General features: G+C 55.0%; 1 protein-coding gene across 21 annotated transcripts in view; it reads right to left on the reverse strand.

Moving 5' to 3' along the window:
• MSI2 (musashi RNA binding protein 2) overlaps positions 1 to 22,365 on the reverse strand; it is a 286,908-nt gene that overhangs the window by 2,325 nt on the left and 262,218 nt on the right. For 9 of the 21 annotated variants that reach the window (XM_068909334.1, XM_068909329.1, XM_068909322.1 and 6 more), the window contains 3 exons: positions 22,153 to 22,361; positions 20,411 to 20,488; positions 18,389 to 18,601 (listed from right to left, as the gene is read on the reverse strand). The exons of 1 other annotated variant lie outside the window; for it this stretch is intronic. In XM_068909334.1, the coding sequence (XP_068765435.1) occupies positions 20,447 to 20,488; positions 22,153 to 22,361 (251 nt within the window). In that variant the 3' untranslated portion in view covers positions 18,389 to 18,601; positions 20,411 to 20,446. Of the gene's footprint in view, positions 1 to 18,388; positions 18,602 to 20,410; positions 20,489 to 22,152; positions 22,362 to 22,365 lie in introns of those variants that run through there. 11 more of the 21 variants (XM_068909337.1, XM_068909332.1, XM_068909331.1 and 8 more) reach the window with 3 other exon arrangements.

Raw genomic sequence — 22,365 nt, forward strand, 5'->3', positions numbered from 1 at the left:
ATCGTTTCACGACGACTCTGTTTTCTTTAAACCTCTTCTTGATAGGATCATTGGAAATATTTGCAGCTTTGATCTCACCCCTTGTAAGCCTCCCCTGGTTATATTATAAATTTGGAACTTGGAACAATTGTCAAAAAGGCCACTGGACCTTTTCAGAGGCCGTTGGTCAGAGAGGAGATCACGTTAAAATTTTCTGCTTCTATGGTATTTCTTGCTTCCTCTAGATGCGAAATCCGCGAATGCCTATGCGACATGTCATTTATTGTATTATCAGTATAAGCCTTCTTGTATACATTCAGTCCTTTAATGTGGCAGTATCTCTGTCTAAAGAACGCCTCCTTATAATGTTTGCAGAGCTAGTAGTGGCGTAGACACTCGGGAAGCTGAAGCTGTTAGCAGAGCGGGGTGTCAGTCCAGCTCTCCTTGCAGTGCACGGGGAAGGTCGGGGAGCTTGCACGCCTCTTTCAGCTCGGGTCCTTGCAGGAACTGCAAGGATCTACTCTCACCTCTTAGAGGGAGGAATCTGCCTCATCTGATCATGCCCAGTGATAGGGTAAGTGACCTCGCTGAGCTTAGGTACGACGTGGCCATTAAATTCGGACATCGTGTTGTCACAGCAGTAACTGAGCCCCTTTGGGGGCTGAAATTGCGTAGGTGGGGAATGGTGCCCCTGTTTCGCAGAAGGGAAAACTGAAGCACAGAGGAATTACATGCCTTGCCTGTGATCATACCAGATGATGGAGGTGTGACCGCCCCCCCCATCTCCATGCCCCAGCCCAAGCCTTAGACACAGAGCTGTCCGTTAGCCAGCCTCTGCCTAATGAGAGCCCTCCTAATGAAGGGCCTCAGAGTTTCCCTACACCCCCAAACTCCTCGCAATTCAGATTCCTGTGTGTTGCCCACCGATGTGCAAGTGCACTCTCTCTGCATACCAGTAGGTGCCTCTGCAGTCGGTGGGAATTAAGAAGCACGCAGAGGGAATGGCTCGGTCGCTGCGTTTTATGTTTGCAAGGGTGCTGTGGGGCAGGCAGGGATTGTTTTACCCCAGATACCTGAGACAGATGTACCATCTCTCCCAAATGATATTGCTTCTCTTCGCCCTGAACACATAATACACACAGCACAATTCATAGGCCACTTAGAGCATTTCACCGAGCACTAAAGGACTAAAGTTATTTCATTTTCTTGGCCTTGTTTTTGAGGTATGAAATCTACTCAGCCTTTGTCAGATGATGGCAACCCCGCTAAATCCCAGAGCTCTAGCCTGATGGTGTAACTTTAATTACTTGGCGGTGCAGTTGTCGCTCTCATGGAAACTGCGGGTATAAGGTTACAGGCGTTTAACGTTCTCTGACAAAGGCGTCTCTAGAAGAAAGCACCAGAGCTTTCCGCCTTCCCCCTCCCATGTCCGCATTTAACTCTTCTGTAAGGTTCTTTAAACATCCTCCACCGGAGCTAGGGCCTTGCCTGGGACGTTTCCTAGGATGTTTCTGCGACGTTTCTGTTTTCCTGAGTGTGTGTTTTTGTAAACGAGGCGAGTCGGTGCGTTCCCTAGGCCTGAGCTCTGCCCCTGCGTTTCCAGGGTGCGATGAAGGATCCATCGCTCAAGATGTCCCACCGCCGGCCTCCTTCCCGACGGAGGCAGCAGGCTCCCAGAGCGATCTGCAGTGAGAGGGTGCTGTTTCACGGCGTTGGTGGCACTTGAATGGTGAAGGGCCTTTCATTGCCCTTACTGATTTTGGCTCGTCCTCAGTACGTCCCGGTTCTGGTTTAACCCAGTGTAGCATTTCTGATGTTCTCGTGGCCCATGAAGACAGCTTCTGCGATTTGCTTCACTGAGTCGTCGTTGTTGGCGCCAAGGGTTTGTGTGTGCGCGTCGACGCGCTGAGATCTGTACTGCCACTGCGCTGATGTTTTCGGTGGGATGTACAAAGCAGAAGCGCTCGGGAAATTGAAGGATTTTGACCCGCTTACCTGTGCCCCCGCCGCACAGGGCAGCCGCGGTGGCGGCGGAAGGGGTTGTGCGTGCGTTTTGCGTGAGCTGAGCAGAAGGAGGTCCTGCGCCGGGCGCCACGGGGGCTTTGGTGCATCTACAGCGACTAACTTTCTTTCCTTCTTAGTCTTAAGTGCCCTCCTCTGTACTTGGTCTTTGTTGTTAACGCAAGTTACTGGACTACCAGCCTCCTGTGAGGCTCCCACAGCAGCAGACGAAGCAAGCCAAAAAAATAATAACCCCCAGAATGGCTCATTTTCTTCCTCGATCCCAGAACAAATAGAAGAAATATTTGAAAAGCGGCTGCAACAGCAGCAGCAGCAGTGGAACAGATGGTGCTTTTTTTTGGTAGCACTATTCCTCTCAGAGGTTTTTCCGCCGCTGCCTCTGCGCAGGCTCCGTCCCTTTCCAAGCTCTCCCCGCGGTAAGTGTGACTGGTGCCGCCGCGGATCTTATGGATATTGATTCCATCTCGCAAACATGTGTCGCAGCCGAGGGAGTTCGCCCTGCCGACCTTCACCGGCCTGCTGCTGGGAGCCGCTGACGTCCGAGCGGCGGGCCGGCAGGGAACACGTTTGCTGGTCTCGTTTCACGGAGGAAACTTTGCAGATGAAGGCGGTTGCCGGCAGCATCACGTAAAGCAGACGGCTGCAGCCTTTCGGGCAGGGGACCCTCCCGGACGCAGGGCCGGCGCAGAGGGCCGCGGCTCTGCTCCCGGGGCCGGGGTTTTGCTTAGACGTGGGGGAGCCGGGGGTGAAAGGGGGCGTCCCAGCGGCCCCGGTGGGGTCTGGCAGGATGGAAAAACCTTTGTCTGCAGGTGGTGAACGTCTCCCCGACGGCGGCCGGGGCAAAGCTGGGGCTCCTGGGCCGATCCCAGAGCAGAGCAAGGCGCCGTTTCCTGCCTGAAGAATAAAATTCAGCGCCGTGGTGGGGTGCCGCGGGCAGGCAGGAAAGTTAGCCGGGGCGCTTCGGTCGCGTCCTCCGGTGCCGGCACCTCGCTGCCAGGTCGCCGGCCGCCCGGCAGCGCGCCGCACCGCACCGGGCCTGCCACGTGCCAGGGCCTGGCGGGAAAGCGGCCCCGGCCGGCCGGCGAAATCCCGCCCCGCGCCGGGAGGGAGAAGGGCGCCGCGCGGCGCGGGGACGCGAGTCGCTGGGCTCGCAGGTCTCTGCTCTTGTCGCCGGACACGACGGGGGGGTGAACGTGCAATGAGGTAGCGCAATAAATACGGCGGAAATGTCCTCTCCGCTCGTCTGTGATGATCCCTGTCTTCCCCCTCTCCCGTACGGCGTTTTTCTTGTTGTTGTTGTTGTTGTTGTTATTATTGTAATTATTCTACGAAAACCAATTAAATCCCACAAGACGGAAACACAGATGGTATTTTCCTCGCTCGACTCCGGCTCCTGCCAGAAGCCCAGCAGAGCCCGGGGCCGGCGCGGAGCCTGGGGCCGGCCTGGAGGTTCCCGGCGGCGCTCGGCGGGCGCCTCGCCGCTGCGCCCGTGGCGCCAGCCCGCCGGCGTCCAGCCCTTTCGGGCTTTCGGGCTTGCTGTTCCGGTTTGGCCCGTCTGTGCCCAGCGCACCGCTTTGGGCCGCTCCAGGGCTGATCGATGATGTTCAACGTGCAGTTTACAGAGATTGACTTGAGGACGCATTTAAAATTGGGGCGTTTTAGCCGTAGGTGGCAATTTCTGGGGCGCAGCAGGAGCGTTTGGTTGTTCAGAGCGCTGGCATTTTGCACAGGGGAAATAACCCGTAGGAGCGGGGGGGGGGGCCCGCTGCAGCCCCCTCTTTCCCTAAGCTGTTGACCTTCCCTACCCTGCGGCCCAGCTACCGACGCGTGCGTGTTGGGGGGGGGGGGCGATGCTATTTAAATCCCGGTGAGAGCCCGTGATGGACGGCAGGGTTTGGGGCGCTGGGGACCCGCCGCCGAGCCGTCCTGGCAGTCCTCGGCTGCTTTCCTCTCGTCCCCCAGCCTTACGGTCCCGCTGTGATCTGTTCATCTTTCCTAAAGCAAGGCGACCGGGGTACGGGCGTTACGCGTGCACACGATGCGCGCGCGCGGAGGGACTCATGAAATTGCTGTTTTATCTCGGTCGGCTCGTGCTGCGAGCGCCGGTAATAAGAGCTGGCAGCTTTGAAATAGCTGAGCCAGGTCGATCCGGACTGTGAATGCCGCAATCACGGGGGCGTCGGGGCCGTGGCACCGAATACGGTGACTTTCCAGTTTATGGTCCGGAGCCTTCTACCTAGCGATGTGAAGGACAGCGGAATCCGAAGAGTTTTGGCGTCCAGGGCCGCGTACGCAGCCAGCGCTCCCGCGCACTTGTCGGCGTAAAAATCAATTCAGCCGTAAATGAGAAAAAGAAACTCCGCGGCCGGGGTCGTTGAAGGCCAACAGCCGGACGGCGCGCGGCGGCCCCGCGCTTCGCCCCTCCGCTTCGCCCCTCCGCCGCCTGCAACGGACAGATCCGGCCCCAAATTCAACCCCTCTGTGTGTTCCTTAGGAGGGGAAGGAAATCCTTGTAATTGCCTCTATTCCGGGGAGAAATTATTTCCCTTCTTCCCCTTTATCTAATTGTTCTACTAAGACTTTGCTCGGTTTTGTATAATTAAAAGGCCTGAAAACAGCTTGTTTCATATATGGAAAAGGAGCACAGCATATGGTGGTGCCAGAGCTGTTCATAAATATGAAGGGTTTTATGCTTACAAAAAGACAAGAAAGTGGGCGCGCGCTGCTGGACCCGTGGCGGGGCCCGGCCGCCCCGCGCCGGGGGCGCGCGCCCACAGCTGCGTGCTTGCGCTAAACCTTTAATGCCCTCGCGGGGGGGCGGGGGGGGGGGGAAAGAAAGAAATAATTTATTTGCCTCAGCAGCGCGATGCACGCGCGCCGCCGGCCGCGCTCCCGGCCCTCGGCCAAGGGGAAACTGAGGCAGGACGGGCCGCGCAGCTCGGTCGCGGCGGGCTGCGGTGGCTGGGAGAGCTCCTGGGGCCGGCGGGACGCCGGGCTGACGCGCTGCGGCGGGGCCCTGCTTGCGTCTGAACTAGCACAGGTGAAAAAATAAGGACTTATTTCCCTTTCGCAGGCCTTGGTTAGCAGTCACGTGCGTGTTCCCGGCACCTTCGTCTGCAAGAGGAGGGCGGTTTCCCGTGCTGGATGCTGCAAAAGCGGCACCGGGAGGGGGTGGCTGCTTTGGGGGGGTCCCATGCGCTAACTTATACCTATTTTGGTGGAACAAGACCCTTCCCACCGAGAGGGCTGCCTGGGCTATGGCCAGCCCGGCGCGCGGGGCATCCCGGCGGGTGCTTTCCGTGCCCAGATCGCGGGAATGGCGCGGTCGTTCCCGGTGCTCCCTGGCCCGGCCGCCCTGGGGACGCGTTCGGAGACGAGACGTGACGTCGCCGTGAGCTCGTCCCCCGGCGCGGACGCCGCGGTTTTACAGACGTTACTGCTGAAGGGCGTAACGAGGGAAGGCGCCCCAAGCTGGCGGCCCCGGGGCTCGCCCGGGTTTCGCTTGAGCAGCGCGTTAACCTGGTGCTTGTATTCGTTCACCGCTTACAACGCCTCCGCGGCTGTCGGGCTGCCCGCAAGTTTTGGGCCGTGCAAAAGGCTCGAGACACATAATTGCCTCCTCAATTGCCTCCGTTACGGCCCGGCCAAACCAGCCCCGCCGCCGCGGCCAAACCGCTTGCAGGGTGTCCAGCGACGGTGCCGCGCTAGATGCCTGTAGCTCCTCGAGGCCGGCGGCGCCGGGGTCCGGGCTCGCCCGCCGCTCCGTCGGGCGTCCGGCGGCGAACCCCTGCCGCGGGGCCTGGGAAACGCGCTCGCGGCCAGGCCGAGGCCAGCGTCCGCCCGCGCCTGCCGCACGAAACCAAACGCTCCGCCTGGGGCACCTGCCACGGCCTGCTTCTTGCGGCCCTGGGAGGGGAGCGGGGCGCCCAGACGCCGGGGTGAGGGGCGCCCCCGCGCCAGCCAGCCGGCACAGCGCCGCGAGAGAATACCCAGAGGAAAGGGGAAGGAGAAAGGAAAAAAAAAAAAGGCTCTTCCCTAAGCCTTTGCAAAGCCACAAATAATGCACTCCGGGGCTGAACAACCGGGATGAAAAATAATTGCTCTCCTATTTTTCTCCAGCTTTTCTTATCAATGACTTTATCACCTTTGGTTTTATTTTACACCTTATTTAGACTTTACTGTAATCCCAGCTATTTCACCACTGACACCTCCTTAATACCCTGTCTAACGGCGCTGACACCTCTGGCTAATGCCCAGGCCCTTACCCAGCGCAGCGCGGCGCCGGCGCGAGGAGAAGCGCTCTGGGCTCCGGCTCAGCCAGAGCAGGGGGCCGGGGCAGCCTTGCCCGCCGGCGGTGCCGTGTCCGGAGTCGCTCCAAGGGAGCCTTTTCCCGGCGGGTCCTGCATGCAGCGGGGGCCGGGGCCTCCTGGGCCAGCTCCCGCCTTTGCCCTGGCCAGAGAGCTGCTAAGGAGCCCTCCAAACCGCCTCTTTTTTGGGTCGGGAGGAGACCGAGGCGCAGAAATCAGGGCTGAACGCCCTCTGCTCGGCTCCTGCTGCCCGGGGAGGCGGGCGGCCGTCGCCCCGAGAGCGGGGGGAGCCTTCCTCCACCTTCACTTCCCCAAGCCCTCGGTCGCCCCTTTTTTAGCTGTTTTTGCTGCGGCGCCGGTGCTTCCCTCGGCGGGGGCTCTGCGCCTTCCCCGCGAGCCGCCGGCAGCGCCGGGCAGCAGCGCCGCTGCCCCACCGCGGAAACTCGCCCCCTTGTCCCCTCGCCGAGCTGTAACGGGTTTGGCGGGGCTGGAGCTCCTTGGCAGGCAGCGCGTTGCAACCCCAGCACTAGAGATAACGCAGCGATACGCTTTTTTTAAAATTATTTTGCTCTGATCTCTGAGCCTAAAGACTATTGCTACATTACCTAGATTTAACTACCCATTACACAAACTGTATCTCCAAAGCAAGGGATATGGCAGCTTTATTATAAGTTTATTACATGCTAATTCAAGCAAATAAATTTGCTCCAGCTGTGGAGCAAAGGAGATTAATAACCTCGAAGATCACTTCGCTGCTTTGATGAGTTTCTTGAACAGAGTAGAGTATATTTAGGAAGAGCAACTAGATTAGTCAAAAAACCCCTTTAATTATTAGTGACACTGTGCAAACTGCTTCCTATGAGTGGAATACCAACTACTTAACTCCCTGACCTTATTATTCAAATAAACACTTCTTATTATAGCAACATGACTTGCTCGTCAACACATCAACTCAGCTGCCTGGGTGGTGGCGGTGGCCGTCCCGCTGTGTCAGCACACAGCATACGGACTGCATTAAGAGCCTAATAGCCTTAAAGGTGCAGGCGCCGCTTCGCAGCCGTCCCGCCGGGGCCTGCGGCGCGGCACGGCGCGGCGAGCAGAGCGGGCGGTCGGGCCGCGCGGGCTCCGGGCCCCGGTGCTTCCTGCCGGGTTTTTGTTCCGAAGCCGGTTCAGGTTTGCTGAGAGCAGGGACTATCCGAATGTACCTGTCGTTACTGACGTTTTAATGCCTTCTCCAGCGCGTGGGGCCGTGAACCGCAGCGCTGGTAGGGGCGCTGGGGCTGCGGCTCGACCGGCCCGAGCTCCTTATGGCCCCCGTTTGCTAGCAAACCACGGCAACCCGAGCGCGGCCGGAGGAGCCGCTGCCGTCTCGCTGGCCGCGCGCGGTGCTGGCGCTGGCCACGCTCGTGTGCCCCCTCTTGCAGGCTAAATTAAAAAGAAAGCGGGGAAGAGAGGCTGCCAAAGACCCCGAGCCAGGGGGTCCCGTGCTGCTGCCGCCTGCCACGAGGGTCCTATTTGTGATCGTGTGTCAGGGCCTGGATAAAAGAGGGCTCAAATGGCATCTGCTGGCCGTGCACGGTGGTTAAGCCGCCCCGGCGCAGCGTGGCGTTTCGTGCCCTTGGACCGCGCCGGCCGTCCCGGACGCGGCTGCGGGGCCGGCGGAGCGGCGAGGCCACAAAGCTCCGACCTGGGCTGCGTCACCAGGCCCTTTGCTTAATTTTCTCTGCGGCGATCCTGTTTTATCCCCCCGAGCGCTGCCTGGAGCGGGGCAAGAGGTGGCCGGGGGACCCGGGCGCCACCGTGGGATAAAGGTCCCTGAGCGGCGACCGAAACGGGCGTCCGGCGCCTGCGGCCCCTTTCCGCAGCAAAGCCGAAGGGCGAGAATATTCTCCTGCCCTTGTGCGGCTGGCTTTGTGCGCGGCCCAGCTCCCTCTGCCCCAAAAGGCAACCCGTCTGCCTCCCAACAGTTTCTATTATATGTAGCGCGAGCAAAAAAATGATGTGTTAAATACAGGCCAGGCTGAGGCTCTGAATCAAATCAATTCTTTTTTGATTCCCTGAGCTTTTGAATTTTCAGCCCTGCCGAAGAATTGTTAGCAAAAGAATAGGGCTGAAGGAGCAATCCTTTCGGATCACTATTGACTCAATTATTTTGCCTCTTGATTTTCTATGAAGCGGGCGGCAAAGCGGCGCCGATATGCTGATTGCTAATGGCAGCGCATTGTGCAATACCTCGGCGTGCAAAGCCTTCGTCTTTGTCCTCGTCTTCGGCTGCGTTTGGGACCTCGTTTTATTTTGATTGATGCAAACTGCGATGCACGGAAGGACGAGCCGAGCCGGCTTTTACCCGGCGGCTGCAGGGATGCACCCGGCGGCTGGTTTTGCAGCGAAGGGTTGCACGTTGCCGCCTGGTCTGGGTTGCATCAGTGGCCTTACGCGGCCCGAGCCGCTGGCGTGCGCACTCGCGCGCTGTTCCCGCACCGCCGCCGGTCGCTGCGGCGCCGAGAGCGCGCGCCGATCCCGAGTCGCGGCCGCCCGTGCCGACAGCTGCCGCGCGCTGCCGGCGGCCCGGGCGCGCGGGGGCCTTGCATTGCCAGGGCCGGGTCCGGGACGGGCTGAGCGGCGTTGTGGGCGCCAAGGCCGCCGCGCGCGAGCAGCAATCCCGCGAGAGCGCGGGGACGCGGAGGTGAGCGCGGGCGCTCCTCCGCTTGCTTTCTTCCACCTCTTACAACTACACACCTGACGCACGGCTTGGAAATGACAGACTGGGGACCTTTTTTTCCTAAAATACGCCTGTGCTGTGCAAGACTCGAAACGTTCCCGGCGGCAGAGACGGCGCAGCAGCGGGCGATCGCGGAGGACGAAGGCGCAGCGCCGGCGCCTGCAGCAGGGGCGCCGGCCCCGCGCCGGCTGCGCTTGCCGCCTGCTGCCTCGCGGCTGGCTTGCCCCGGTTGTGCCCCGTCCACGGGGCCCCTTCTCAAAGCTGTCAGGCGCTGCAAGCGCAGTCGGTCACCGGAAAGGAGAAACACTTTTCTTCAGGCCGAAGCTGAGCAAACCGGCTTTTGGCGGCTCGGGACCGGGCAGGGAGCTCGGCCCCAGCCCTGCGCGCGCGCCGGCCGCCGCTGCCAGCGGGGGGACGGGACACGCTGTAAGCGACGAGTTCGTAATTGCTCCGGTCTCTCTGCAGCTGCGTCTGGGGGGCCAGGGCGGGGGGGTCACGCGGTTAATACACGCTTCAGTCTTCATCGCCTCTTTAACTAGCTTTTAATCAGTACTGACTGCCGAGCCGGAGCGGCGGCACGGGCCCCTCGCCCGCTCCCGGGCGAGTGACGCGCAGTATGTGACGGCACTCGGCGCCGGGCCGGAGGCCGAGGCCGCGCGCGGGCCGCCCGCTCTCGCCGCTCCGCAGCACCCGGCCGCCCGCCGCGCTGGCGGCTCGCCGGGTGTGCCGCATCTGGCGCCGCGGGCCATCCCGCTGGGGAGCCCTAAGGTGCTGCCAGGCGGAAGTCCTGTCCCGCCAATATGTGGCTCTGAGGCCGCGACAGTCCTCATGCGTTTGTGATCTGCGTCGCCGAGGGCCTCGGGTTGTCTCAGAGCGCCACGATTTGGCCCAAGAGGCGCCTTTTTCCCTTTCTAGCTAATTTCTTAATAGATAAGCAGATAACAAGCTCCGAAAATCCGTGATACTAACATATATTAAAAAAAGAGAGGGGGAGAGAATCCTTATGGTGCTCTTACCACAAGACACAAGGCAAAACAAACAAAAAAAAAATCTGCGAAAAGCTGATACAAACAGCTCCGGCGCGGCAGGAAGATGTGTTTACAGCCACGTCTGGCAGCACGAGGGAAGGCGCCTGGCTGCCCGCCGCAGATGGCTCTTCCGGCGCTCCTTCGGCTTTGCACGAGCAACCCCCCCCCCGCTGGCACCCCCTCACTGCTCTGGGGTTTGGGCCACCCCTCGCTGGCAGCGCGGGAACCAGGCACCAGCAGCGCGGGAACCAGGTGCCAGCAGTGTGGGAACCGGGCACCAACAACGTGGGAACGAGGCACCGACAGCGTGGGAACCGGGCGCTAGCAGCACAGGAACCGGGCACCAACAGTGTGGGAACTGGGCACCAGCAGCATGGGACCCAGCCACTGGCAGCACGGGAACCGGGCACCGGCAGTGCGGGAACCGGGCACCGACAGTGTGGGAACTGGGCACCGACAGCACGGGAACTGGGTGCCAGCAGCGCGGGAACCGGGTGTCAGCAGCGTGGGAACTGGGCACCGACAGCGCGGGAACCGGGTTCCAGCAGTGTGGGAGCCAGGCACTGACAGTGCAGGAACCGGGCGCCGACAGCGCAGGAACCGGGTGCCAGCAGCGTGGGAACCGGGCACCGACAGCGTGGGAACCGGGTGTCAGCAGCGTGGAAACTGGGCACCAGCAGCGCGGGAACCGGGTGCCGGCAGCGTGGGAACCGGGCACCGACAGGGTGGGAGCCGGGTGTCAGCAGCGTGGGAACCGGGCACCGACAGGGTGGGAACCGGGTGCCGGCAGCGTGGAAACTGGGCACCAGCAGCGCGGGAACCGGGTGCCAGCAGCGTGGGAACCAGGCACCGACAGCGTGGGAACCGGGTGTCAGCAGCGTGGAAACTGGGCACCAGCAGCGTGGGAACCGGGTGTCAGCAGCGTGGAAACTGGGCACCAGCAGCGCGGGAACCGGGTGCCGGCAGTGTGGGAACCAGGCACTGACAGCGCGGGAACCGGGCGCCAGCAGCGCGGGAACCGGGCACCAGCAGCGTGGGAACCGGGCACCAGCAGCGCAGGAACCGGGCACCAGCAGCGCGGGAACCGGGCACCAGCAGCGCGGGAACCGGGTGCCAGCAGCGCCTGTTCCCCCGGGCAGGGCCACGGGAACCCCCCCGGGACAGCTCACCTTGACACTGAAGCACAAGCTCGCGCTGTTCCCCCGCTCTGGCCCGTGTCTTTCCGGCCGTGCGGCGGAAGTCGGGCTCTCGCCCCGCAGCAGGGTGTCGGGCCGGGCCGCGGCGCGCGGGTCTCCTTTCAGCCGTCCCACCGCCGCGAGGAGAGCGCACGGAGCCCCGGCACGGCCCTGCCCGCTCCCGCTGGCCAGACGGGCTTTCACATGCACTGGAAAGAAACTTTAATTTTCTTTTTGTTCTCCCTGCACACAAGAAATTACCGGGAAGCGGATTCAAGTGCCAGACACCGGCCCTGACCTGTGGGAGTCTGAGCCGCGGCTAATTACAGCCGGCTGCAATGGAGGTAAATAGCGGGGAAATCAGGCTTCGACTGATTTGAAAATGAAGTCAAGTATCGGTGCCCTTTGCAAATAGCTAATGAATTACAATCTCTCTCACTACCCAGGCGCTGACTTCACATTGCAACCAACCAAAAAAAAAAAAAAAACCCACAGCCCAGGCGCCCTTGAAAGCTAAAGCCGTGTATGACGCTTCGTGTCTTACGCTACTTGAAATAGCTGCGGGCAGCACAGCAGACAGGGTTGGGGGGGGGGTGCCATTTGCATTGTAAGCACGGACTCAGATTTAGGGCGCTGGGTGGTGCTGCCGGGGCGGCGGGTGTCAACGTGCTGCCGAGCAAATGCACTGCGAAACACGCTCCCGTTTGCTGGGCTTTCTTACGAAGGGGGAGGCCCTCGTAACGAACGGAAGTGCTTGAGCGCTGGTGAAGAACGGCTGGCTGGGCTGCTGCAGCCGCATGGCGGTGCGGGGGGCTGACCCGGCGCCCCGGTGTCCCAGCGTCCTGGTGTCCCAGCACCCCAGAGTCCTGGCGGCAGGGAGTCCCGGTGTCCAGGCTCCCGGCGCCCCGGCGCCCCGCTGCCCCGCGCCGGCTGGGCTGGGCCGCCGCGACGCCCGGGCACGGCCCCGTTACGCCGAAACCCCGCCGGTACCGCTCAGCCGTAAACGTTAATGACAGGAGGAGCGCGTGGTAACTCACCTTTATATCCCTCGTTTTCGTTCTCGGGGCACTAATTTGACAAGGAAGGGAAACGTTTGCTTACTTTACAAGCCGGGTTTTGGCTGCTGGGTGATTTCAGTAGCTGGGAGGCGAACGCAAACGCTCGGTTTGGGTTTGGCCCGCAGGCGCTCAGCGCCGCGGCGGATCCCAGCCTCCCGCCGCACCACCGCAGTCCGGCCGGCTCCTGCAGCCCGCGCCGCGCAAGCCTCTTCCACCGGCAGCAAACGGGACTTCCTAAACTATTTTCGTTTGGTTTCCTAATCTGATTTTTCCCTCGGGGCTTCGCTTATCATCAATCCCATTAAGGGCTTGAAGCGTTGACTGCTTGCCAGCGCCGAGCCGGCCGCCAGCGCCGCCGGCCCCTCCGCGCGCAGCCGCCCCGGCCAGCCGCCGAACGGGGAGCCACCGGCGGGGACTGACACCGGGCAGGCAGCGCCCCGCCGCCGCCCCGACCTGCAGCGCCGGCGGGGCAGCCGGGACCCCGAACACCCAGGCGAGTGCTGCTGTCACGCGGAGGCTTGCGTCTGTTTTTATAACTAAAAAAATAAAACACATACATACACACACACATATCCCATGCGTGTTGTGTGTTTGTATGCATTATTTTTGTGTGTGTATGTATATATATAACATACATAATATATCATTATATATGTGCATATATGTATATGTGCATGTGTGTGTGTGTATGTATGCATATGTATGTGTGGTGTATTTTTGTGCATATATTATATATATATTATTTCATATATTAAATATATATAATGATGCTATATAATACATTATATATATATAAAACATACATATATATGTGCGCTCGTGTATGTGCGCGCGCGCGCGCGTGCGTGAATACCACCAATGCCTGTTGGGGTCGGTGGCAGCTCTCCAGGCAGCCGGGTGTTGGCCGGCCGGTGCCCAGCGCAGCCCCCGCGGCCCGGCCGGCACCGCCGTGTGCCGCGGGCGCTGCTGTGGCTGTTGCAGACCCCAGCGCCACCCTGGGTACAATCTCATGACCATTTGAGATAAAAAGAAGGGGAGAGGGGGAAAACAAAAAAAAAAAAAAAGAAGGAGGGGGATTGAAACCTGGTGCTGCAGCACCAGAGCCGTGGCACGGGGGGCAGGGGGTGTTGGCCCACTCAGGACTCAGGTTTTGTTTTATTTTTCAATTAACCTTCCCCCCGGCCGCTCCCCCGACGGCCCATCGGACGGTGGCCAAAGCCCGGGGCCGGTGCCAGCGCTCCGGCCGGCTCCCGCGGCGGCCTGGCTCCCGCGCGCCGCCTCCGTCGGCTTGGCCGCCGCAGCTGGCGCTCTTCCTCCCCGGCCTCCTCCTCGTCCGCCGCCGCCGCCGCGCATCGCGCCTGCCCGGCCAGGAGCTGGGCGAGGGCGACGCTGCCTTCCTTGGCGGCTGCCTTGCCCCGGGGACGCGGTGGCGGCCGGCGCCGCGGCAAAGTGCCGGGAAGCAACGGTTCGCCCGCCCCCAAAGAAAGGGACTGCGCGGCTCTGTTCAAAACAGTTTATTGTTTTTTTTTTTTTTTTTTGTCAGACAAACACATTGATTTCTGGACCACAGTAGAGGATGGAAACCTTTCACAAACTTATTTATTTGAAAATACAAATATAAAATTATACTTTCCACATCTGTGATGTGAGAGACCCCCATCCACATAGTATTTTACAACAGGGCTTCAGAAAGCCATACACAGAGACCTGAAAGATGCTTGATATATATAGATACATATATATATGTATATATATAAAAAAAAAAGTCACTACCAAAGTTCTCATCAGTTCATACTAAAGTATAAAAGGAAGGGCTAGGCCTGCCACTGTGCCAGAGTTTATGTAGGTACGTTTATGACCACCCGCAATGCTAGACCCGCACTCTAGTACTGATGGAGCTGGGACCGTGTACGACACAGGACGACGCAGACTCGCTACCTACTACGGTCACGGCGACACAGAGCGATCCCGCGCGGCGCTACGCGTATGTACAGAGCTCGGCTTCCCCTAGCCGGGCGCCTCCTGCTTCTCGGCTTCCTGCTCGGGTTTGGGCACTGATCTGAAGCGAGACCCGCTCAGGACAGCACGTTCTGACTGCTCGGGAACCGTGAGCCGATCTACTCTCGCCAACGACTTGGTTCAGTTTTTGGTGAATTGTGTTACAGTATTAAAGTATTGCTTAGCTTACAGAACCTCCTGACGTAGCGTCCGCAGGCAGAAACGGGCTGGAGCCAGATTCGGTACGTATGAAACTCTACAGCGCAGGCAGGCAGCCCGCCGTCGGCCAGCGCGCCTGCAGCGCTCGCTGTCTCTTACGCTTGCGCTAACTTTTGCTCGCTGTTTGAACTATTTTGCTTAAAAAACAAAACAAAACAAAACACTGGAAAAAAAAATGCAGAAAGTTCCACCCAAGAGACATTTCCATAGCATAAAAGACAGCTATGAGTTAGTGTTTTCTTTGTAAACAGTTTCATATGCAATATCATACATAACCATGGCTGGCCTTCAGTAAAAATGTAGTAAACTATATTGCTTTATTATTGATTATGTTGCATTGAGTGAATGGCAAAAACGAAACAGGAAGGTAACTGTGGCTGAAGTCACTAGCCCTCATTCACACTCAAGATGAAAACAGCATTACAGGTTTTATAGCAGGTGAGGGAAGAAGAAAATCTGAACACCTTTCAGGTCATTATTACCAACAATCACCCGATGATTCACCTAGTCTAGCGAGGTGCGCGACGTGCACCGGCGGCACGCCGCTGCGCGACGAAAGAAACAAACTGACAGCAAGAGAGCCATGCTACCTTAAAGTCCAAGCTACAAATTCAACTTAAAATGAACATTTATGAAGTAGAAGAAACAAAAAAGGACAGATCAGGCTTCATCTTAATCAAGCCAATCACCAATGACTTTTTTTTCGTTGTTTGAAGCGGGGGAGGGTAGTTACCCGGTCATCTAAATTCTTCTGGATTTCTACAATTCCTGCCAAAATTTACGCTGTGTTTAGCAATCAAAATTGTCCCACCGCCTCGGCGGCACGGTAACGCGGCCGGAAACCTGCCGCCCCGGCGCGGCCCAGGCTTTGGGGCAGGGCTGGAGGTGCTTTTGGTGCCCATGTCGCACAACTAGATAGAAATCTGTCTGTCTGTCTGTCTGTCTGTCTCTCTCTTTTTGGTCGCTCCAGGGGTAGCGGGTCTATATGAGATACCAGGAAAGAAAAGGGCAATAGCCGTCCAATCTGTGCGTTCTCTCACTGTGCTTGACTAAAATAAAGATGTAGCTGAACCTTTGTGCTGAAAATTTATAAAAAACCCCCAAACAAACAAACAAACAAACAAAACCCCCTCTGAAATGGAGTTCTAGATGAGCGGGGGACTAAAGTGAACCTTAGTCTAGGTAGCCACATCGAAAACATATCGGATTCCACGACATTTGTGCTATGGGCCACTGGGACTTTTCAAAAGGTATATAAACATCTAAAACATATTCACACAGATTAGCAATTTCTTCTGAGCATTCTTAAAAAAATATTTTTTTTCTCTTAGTAAAATCGTTTTAATATACCGTGCCTCCCTCTTTTAAAAAATAAATTAAAAAAATCCAGTTTTGCATATCTAGCATTAGCATTTAAGGTAGTATGGCACATCCCCTTTTCAAAGTCAAGGGTGGGGATCTACAAAATGCCTTAAGAGTTTGCCAGCATTTTTAACAATGTGAGACCTTTGGTTAGTTGAAACCGCATCAGATCAGCAAAAAAGAAGAAAACAAGAGAAAGGAAAAAAAAAAGAAAAAGAAAAAGAAAAAAGGAAGAGAAAGAAAAGGAAAACCTTCCCAAAATTATTAGCATTTTTTTTTTCTTAAATAAGAGAAAGTTCTATCCTTACTGGTCCTAAATCTGAATAACTACATCTAAATTTTTAACCTTAATTACGATACACCTACCAATATGTACTAGAAGAGGAGGAGAGAAAGAGGGGGGGAAAGTCACTACACTAGCATCAGGACAGCACTCTTACAAGATAGCCATTTTATACACTATTAACATACAACAATGATCAACAAAGAATAGTCTATGAGGTGATCGGGAATGGAGAGGAAAACCAACTGGTAGTACAGTACATCATCAACATTGACAAAATAGCAATAAAAAATTCCCTGACTTATACATTGACTTTCAGGGAATTTGGTTTGTTGTTTTTTTTAGTTTTTATTTTTTAAAGAATCGTTTTATTTATTTTATTACTTGATCAAGTCTCAATATTTAAAAAGCGTCCAGCATTTTGCTTAAACCTGGTTGTTCTGAAATAAGAAAAAAACCTAAAATATTACACAAAAAAGCATGATTCTTTTTTAAAAACAAGAAAAACAAGGTTTTCTCCTTTCCGTTAGCAGTATGGTGCCTTGTTTTTGTTAAAGATGCCTTGCTCTACCTTGTCTATTGAATGTCTACATTAGTCTACTTGTTAGTAAAATTTACAAAAATAGGAGTGCAGCAGCTCTTTTTAACAAATGTCGCATTCAGTGTCTTATACTGGCTGTACCTAAAGTACCAAATTTATAAACGTAACAATTTAAAAAAATATTAATAAAACTTGTCAATATTACGTTAAAAAAAGAAGAAATATATCCACACTACAGTATGTTCTTAATGCCACCTACCATGTTGTACTTCTATTTTGCTGTTGCAGGCCTATTTACCAATATTAAAAAAATTAAATTAAAAAATATCCTTCATAAGTTTCCTCCCCCAACAGAGGACCATATATATAACAGCCAAATATTAAACATGTGCAAATAGGAAACTGTCAGTTTTTCCCCTACCAGTCACAGTGCAATGATGTTTTATACTTTATTTTTTTAAAATTCTGTTTACAACTACAATAAATTAAAATCTTCCATTGCTTCTAGGGTGATACTTGTAGCACTGAGGTATTCCCAAAAACAAAGTTGCTTTCCTAATTTGTTAATACAGAAAATAATGGATAAAAAAGGTAACAATGCAAGCTTTAAAACCGCTCTTCCTACAGCACGTTAAACACCGAAGAGGGACCTCTTCCTGCCAGAGCTTTGTAGGATGCACAGAGCAGCTGAAATGACTGGACAGCAAGTTGATCTAATTTAAAATAACAACTAAAAAAAAAAAAGTGTGCTTTGAACTTTAAATGCGTTAAATATTAAAACCGTAGCTTCTTTTTCAGTCTTGGGAAAAGCAGTTCTTAAATTAAAAATATAACTAGACTGTTACTTTTTAAGCTGTGCACATATGACTAGATAATATGCTGGTATGACGCTAGGACAGTTCGAAGGTCTAACACACCTACAGAGCAAGCTAAACAGTGTTAATCTAACTCCTATGGGCCAGCTCTGGCAGTTGATCTAAAAGTTTAAAACTTTAATTTTTTTCTTCCATTTTAATAGCGAAACTGCCTTAGACTGACTCCATCACAAAAATAGTTTGTATTTCTCTTTCTTAATAGTTTATATGTAGTTAATGGAATTGTATTTACAGTATTTTTTTCAGAATTCACAATTTCAAAAAACCTTATATCACCTCTTTCAACAAAAAAAAGCACTTATAGAAAAAGGACCCACAAAATTTTGCAGTCCTTACCTTATTGCCGAAAATAGATATAATCAGGTTAACAAAGACATCACAAACGAAAAGACCGGCTAGAGAACCTGCTACTCAAGTACGCGCTCGGCTCCCAGACACGCAAACTAGAGCCTTCCCGTCAGCCCGCCCGCTGCACCGCGCCACCGCCAATTCAGTGTGTGCCTCCACCCGCCAGGTTTACCGCTGCAGAATTGGTACCAAAAGGCTGAGAATCGCGTTACCATCTCAGCATCCTTTAAGCAACAACAACTACATAAAACAAAAGGAAAAAGGGGGGTGGGGGTGGGGGTGGGGGGAGAAAAAGAAAGAAAACTCTTAATATAAACAGTTATACTATGGTTAGGCTCTTCCTAGATACACAAAGAATCAGAACTACATGACTACGAGACTATGTCAAAACGCTACGAAAAAACGTGATTTGAATAGGTTTAAAAAGGGGAGGGGGGGGGAACCCATCAAGAAAATAAAACGAACAAGAAATGGATTCTATGTACATACTTTAAAAGCTGTTGTTTTTATAGTACAGCAGATTCATGAGATGATGAGAGAGATTTGCAACAACCTAAGTCCGTAGAGTGCCACCTCCAGTCCGCGTGATGGGGGATGATGTCGCGCTCCGAGTCCGACGGCGTCACCCAAGCGTGGGACCGCTCAGAAGCTTCGCCCTGCCTTGCCCGGACATCCCGACAGACCCTGCGGGGGCACAGCCACACACAGCACGCACAGGAGAGAAGGAGCCGTTGAGGTGCGCCGCGCGGACCCTGCCGCCGCCGGCCGGCCCCGACCCCGCGCGCGCCCCTGCCTCGGGGCCGGCGCTCGGCAGCCCGGCACCGCGCCAGGGGAAGGGGGTCGGGGGCCGGCCGGGCCGGCCTGCCCCCCCCCCCCCGGCCCCGTCGGGGTTTTCGCCCTGGGGCCGTTCGGGCACAACGAAACGCGGCGCCCTAGGTCAAAGGGGGAAGCCCCCGAGGCGCCCGCTGGCCCACCGGCCGCCGAGGCCTCGGTTCTCTCTTGCCCGCGGAAGGCCCTGGAGGGCGGGCGCTGCTTTTTGGGGGAAAGGGGCGGTTTCCGGCGCCGCCGCGGGGCCCCCCCGTAAGCCGACGGGCGCCGTCGCGGGCTGCAGCCCGGGGCCGCCGCGGGGCGCGCTGCCACGCCGAAAACTGGCCCTCGAGGGTCCGATAATAAGGCTCCTTTCCTCCTCTCAAAATCTGTTTTAGTTAGTAATGAGCAACGTTAGAAGCGCTTTCTGTTTTTAAGTCATTAATGGTCTGAGCGCTAACGCTGGCCAGTGAACGACGGCTACAGTTTGATGCGTTGCGGGAGGGGTAAAACGATTATAACGTATTCGCCTGGGGAGCGCCGCCGCGCCGGCCCGCCGGTCCCCCAGCGCGCGCGGATACGCGCCAGCGGGAACGAGCCTTACAGCAAGGGTGCTTACGCCTTTTTTTTTTTTTTTCCTCTTTTCTTTCCCATAAAAAAATTCCTTGGTGGACCGAATCAATTCGCGCAACAGTTTCAGGTAACCTTGTGCGTACATTGGGAGATGAAGAGTAAATACTGAAGTTTTATCCACCAGTATTTACATATAAATCTCTTTCTCTACAGTTTAAAGCCTCCAAATGTTTTCCGTAAGTACTGGCCAGCTCCCAGCCCCACAACTAACTGTAATTCCCATTTCATACGCTGGTTTTGAATGTAAAACCAACGGGCCACTGATCAGGTAGCGCTGAGCTAAAGGCCGGGAAATACAGTTTGTCGTGCGCGTTACGGTTGCCTGCACGGCGAAAGAGCTCAGGCGGCGAGCCCGCGCGACTCAACGGGCAGAGCTCTGGATTTCCATCTCCTGACTTTTCTCACCTACGCTATTCGCAGTGTAAGAGTATTTGTTTGCAGAGATGAATATGCCAAAGGCCAAAAAAAAAAAAAAAATTTAAACATTTAATTAACTTGAGCTTAGTTCAAAGGGTAGGAAACTGGCAGCGATCCAAGGATGCATTACTCAGGTAATGTCTTTAATTTAATTTGCTTAGGTTTAATTTTTTTTTAATCTTGATAATTGCTCTATGGTTACTAGTTACAATGTTATCTTTTAGCTTTAATATTTGGTACAGCACTTAATTAAGAATGATGGTTTTCTCTGCAATAAAGCAGTGGGGCTCGTCTATTTTTAGCTCGCTGCACTCGCAGCGAATCGATAACCCTCACGGTGATGCTGTCAACGGACGCCTGTTTGTTTCCCCAAAGGTTTCGGGGATCTCCGTTGTTTCTGGGGGGCTTTTCAGCCTCCCACGAGGCTGAACACAGAGAGCTGACTTGGCGAGGTGTTAGCTCCTGATCTGCTCTCCAGTTTCCAACCCCTGAGATTGATTTAAATAAAATAAATCACAAAAAGGAATGATTAAAGGCCAAGGAAAGACGAAATGAAGAATAAAAACTGTTCACTTAAAGTAAATATAAGGGAAATGGTAGTTTAGCACAAAGTACAAATGGTATATACTGTAATACCTCCAAGTGAGATGGCAACCAACCATGTGTAACGTTTCAATGGTATCCATTTGTAAAAGCCGTTGCAATCAAAGGTCCCTAAAATTGTACAATTGTTAAGTTCATCAGTGCGCTATACATGGGAACAGATGATTATTAATTTTGGCAAGAAATTATCAAAGGACTTGAAAGACTGTGTTGCCAGCATGAATATGTATTTCGGAAAGCTGTTCTGGTCACTAATGACTCGAGGGGCTGAACTCGACGGTTACCTTTCCGAGACCGTCATCTTCTCGTTCCCCCAGTTCCAAAAATAAACTTTGGGTTTTCCTTTTTTATTTTTAAATCAGGGTTAGTAAATGGAGAGTGTTAAATGCGTGTGTGTGTGTGTTTGTGCGTCTGTGTGTGTGTGTAAAAAAGGCTACTGGATTCTTTACAGTTATTGGGGGACAGGAGAAATTAAGAGGCTGCCAATCTGCGTGTCAAACACAAAGTAATTCTTTGAAGAAACGTTAGTGCAGACAAATCAGGATACCACGAATTGCATCTTGTGTCTTATTACTTGAAAAATCAAGATGTCACTGCGGTCAGAGAGCGCAAGTTTTCAAGAACAAACAGGGCTTTTTCTTTAGGTAAAAATGGAAGGAAGGGGTGTTTCAAGTGGTGATAGATGGCAGTTTAAATTGATGCAGCTCTTAGCAGAATTTCACACCAGGATTGATCCAAAGGCTCTCAAGGCATGTAGGTGACCTTATGAGGGAACCACGAGTTCAAACAGGAGGGCACAAATGGAAGGCAGAAGATTTTTCTAGGCTTTTTGGGGGGAGGGGTGTGCTCATTTTTTACACCATAAACATAACGTAATTCAGTTTCGGGAACTTTGTCTGCACTCCCAGCTTACCCCCAACTCATCCAATTTGGTCAAAGTACGATATCCTCTATTTAGTCTGAGGACTCGTAGGGGCGTTCTCTGTGCTTTGACATGTCTAATTTACAGGAGGAGAAAACAAACAATTTCTCATTCTCGCATTAAAAAAAGGAGAAGAGCCCTTTAGGTTGCTGGTTTTCCGTTTCAGAGACTGACAGCCACTACAGAGGTTCAACCACATTCATGCTAACGCACACAGGTAAAACAACACAATCTGAGAAACAGCATGCAGTTTGGTTAAGCAAATCGCCATCGCCCATAATTAGTTAGATTACAGAACCACGTAGCATTAAAGAAATATTTTTCCAGTGACTTGACAACAAAAGGGAAGTGACTTACTTGCGACCTGCAAATTTTAAGGACCGTTGGCAGTACAGTGACTGGCCAGGAGTTATGCACGAGTTGGGCAAACGAGGACAGCTCATGCTAACTTCCACCCGCCGATGCCCCCTGAACCCGGGGGCTGCGCGCAGCGGGGCGGGCTGCGTCCCGCCGGCCGGCCGAGCCCTCGGAGCGGGCGGCTCGGCCGGCGCAAGCCCCTCGCTATTCAGTACGGCCTTTTGCGACACGTCAAGTCCGGACCGCAGCGGGAGGCGGCACGCCAGCGTTTGCAGCGCGGTTTGCGATGCAAGCGGCAGCGAGGGCGACCGAGCGCGCCGTCGGGAAAGCGGCCGGTTAGCGAGGCGGGCAGGTTAGGCCCAGCGGCGGGGCTGAGGGGCGCTCCGCACCGCGCTCGTTCGCAGCAACAACGCAACGCACCCTCAGCCTCCGAGAGACGACATGCAACGGGGAGCCGCGTGCCGGGCAGCGGGCTCGCGCGCGCGCCGGTACTCACCGCGATGCCGTGGCCGAAGCCGGAGCCGGGCTGCGGGCTGGCGGCGCTTATGTAGTTGCCCACGCCGGAGTCCTGGCTGGCCGTGCCGTAGAGGTCCGCGACGGGCCCCGGGCTGTTGGCCCCGGGGAATCCTCCTGGCCGCGCTGGGGTGGAGCCTGCCGGGGAAGCGGGTGCGCCAAAATTCGGTTGAGCACTGTAGCTATTCAAGACTGG

Source organism: Struthio camelus, chromosome 16 (genome assembly GCF_040807025.1).
Source record: "Struthio camelus isolate bStrCam1 chromosome 16, bStrCam1.hap1, whole genome shotgun sequence".
Lineage (NCBI taxonomy): Eukaryota > Metazoa > Chordata > Aves > Struthioniformes > Struthionidae > Struthio > Struthio camelus.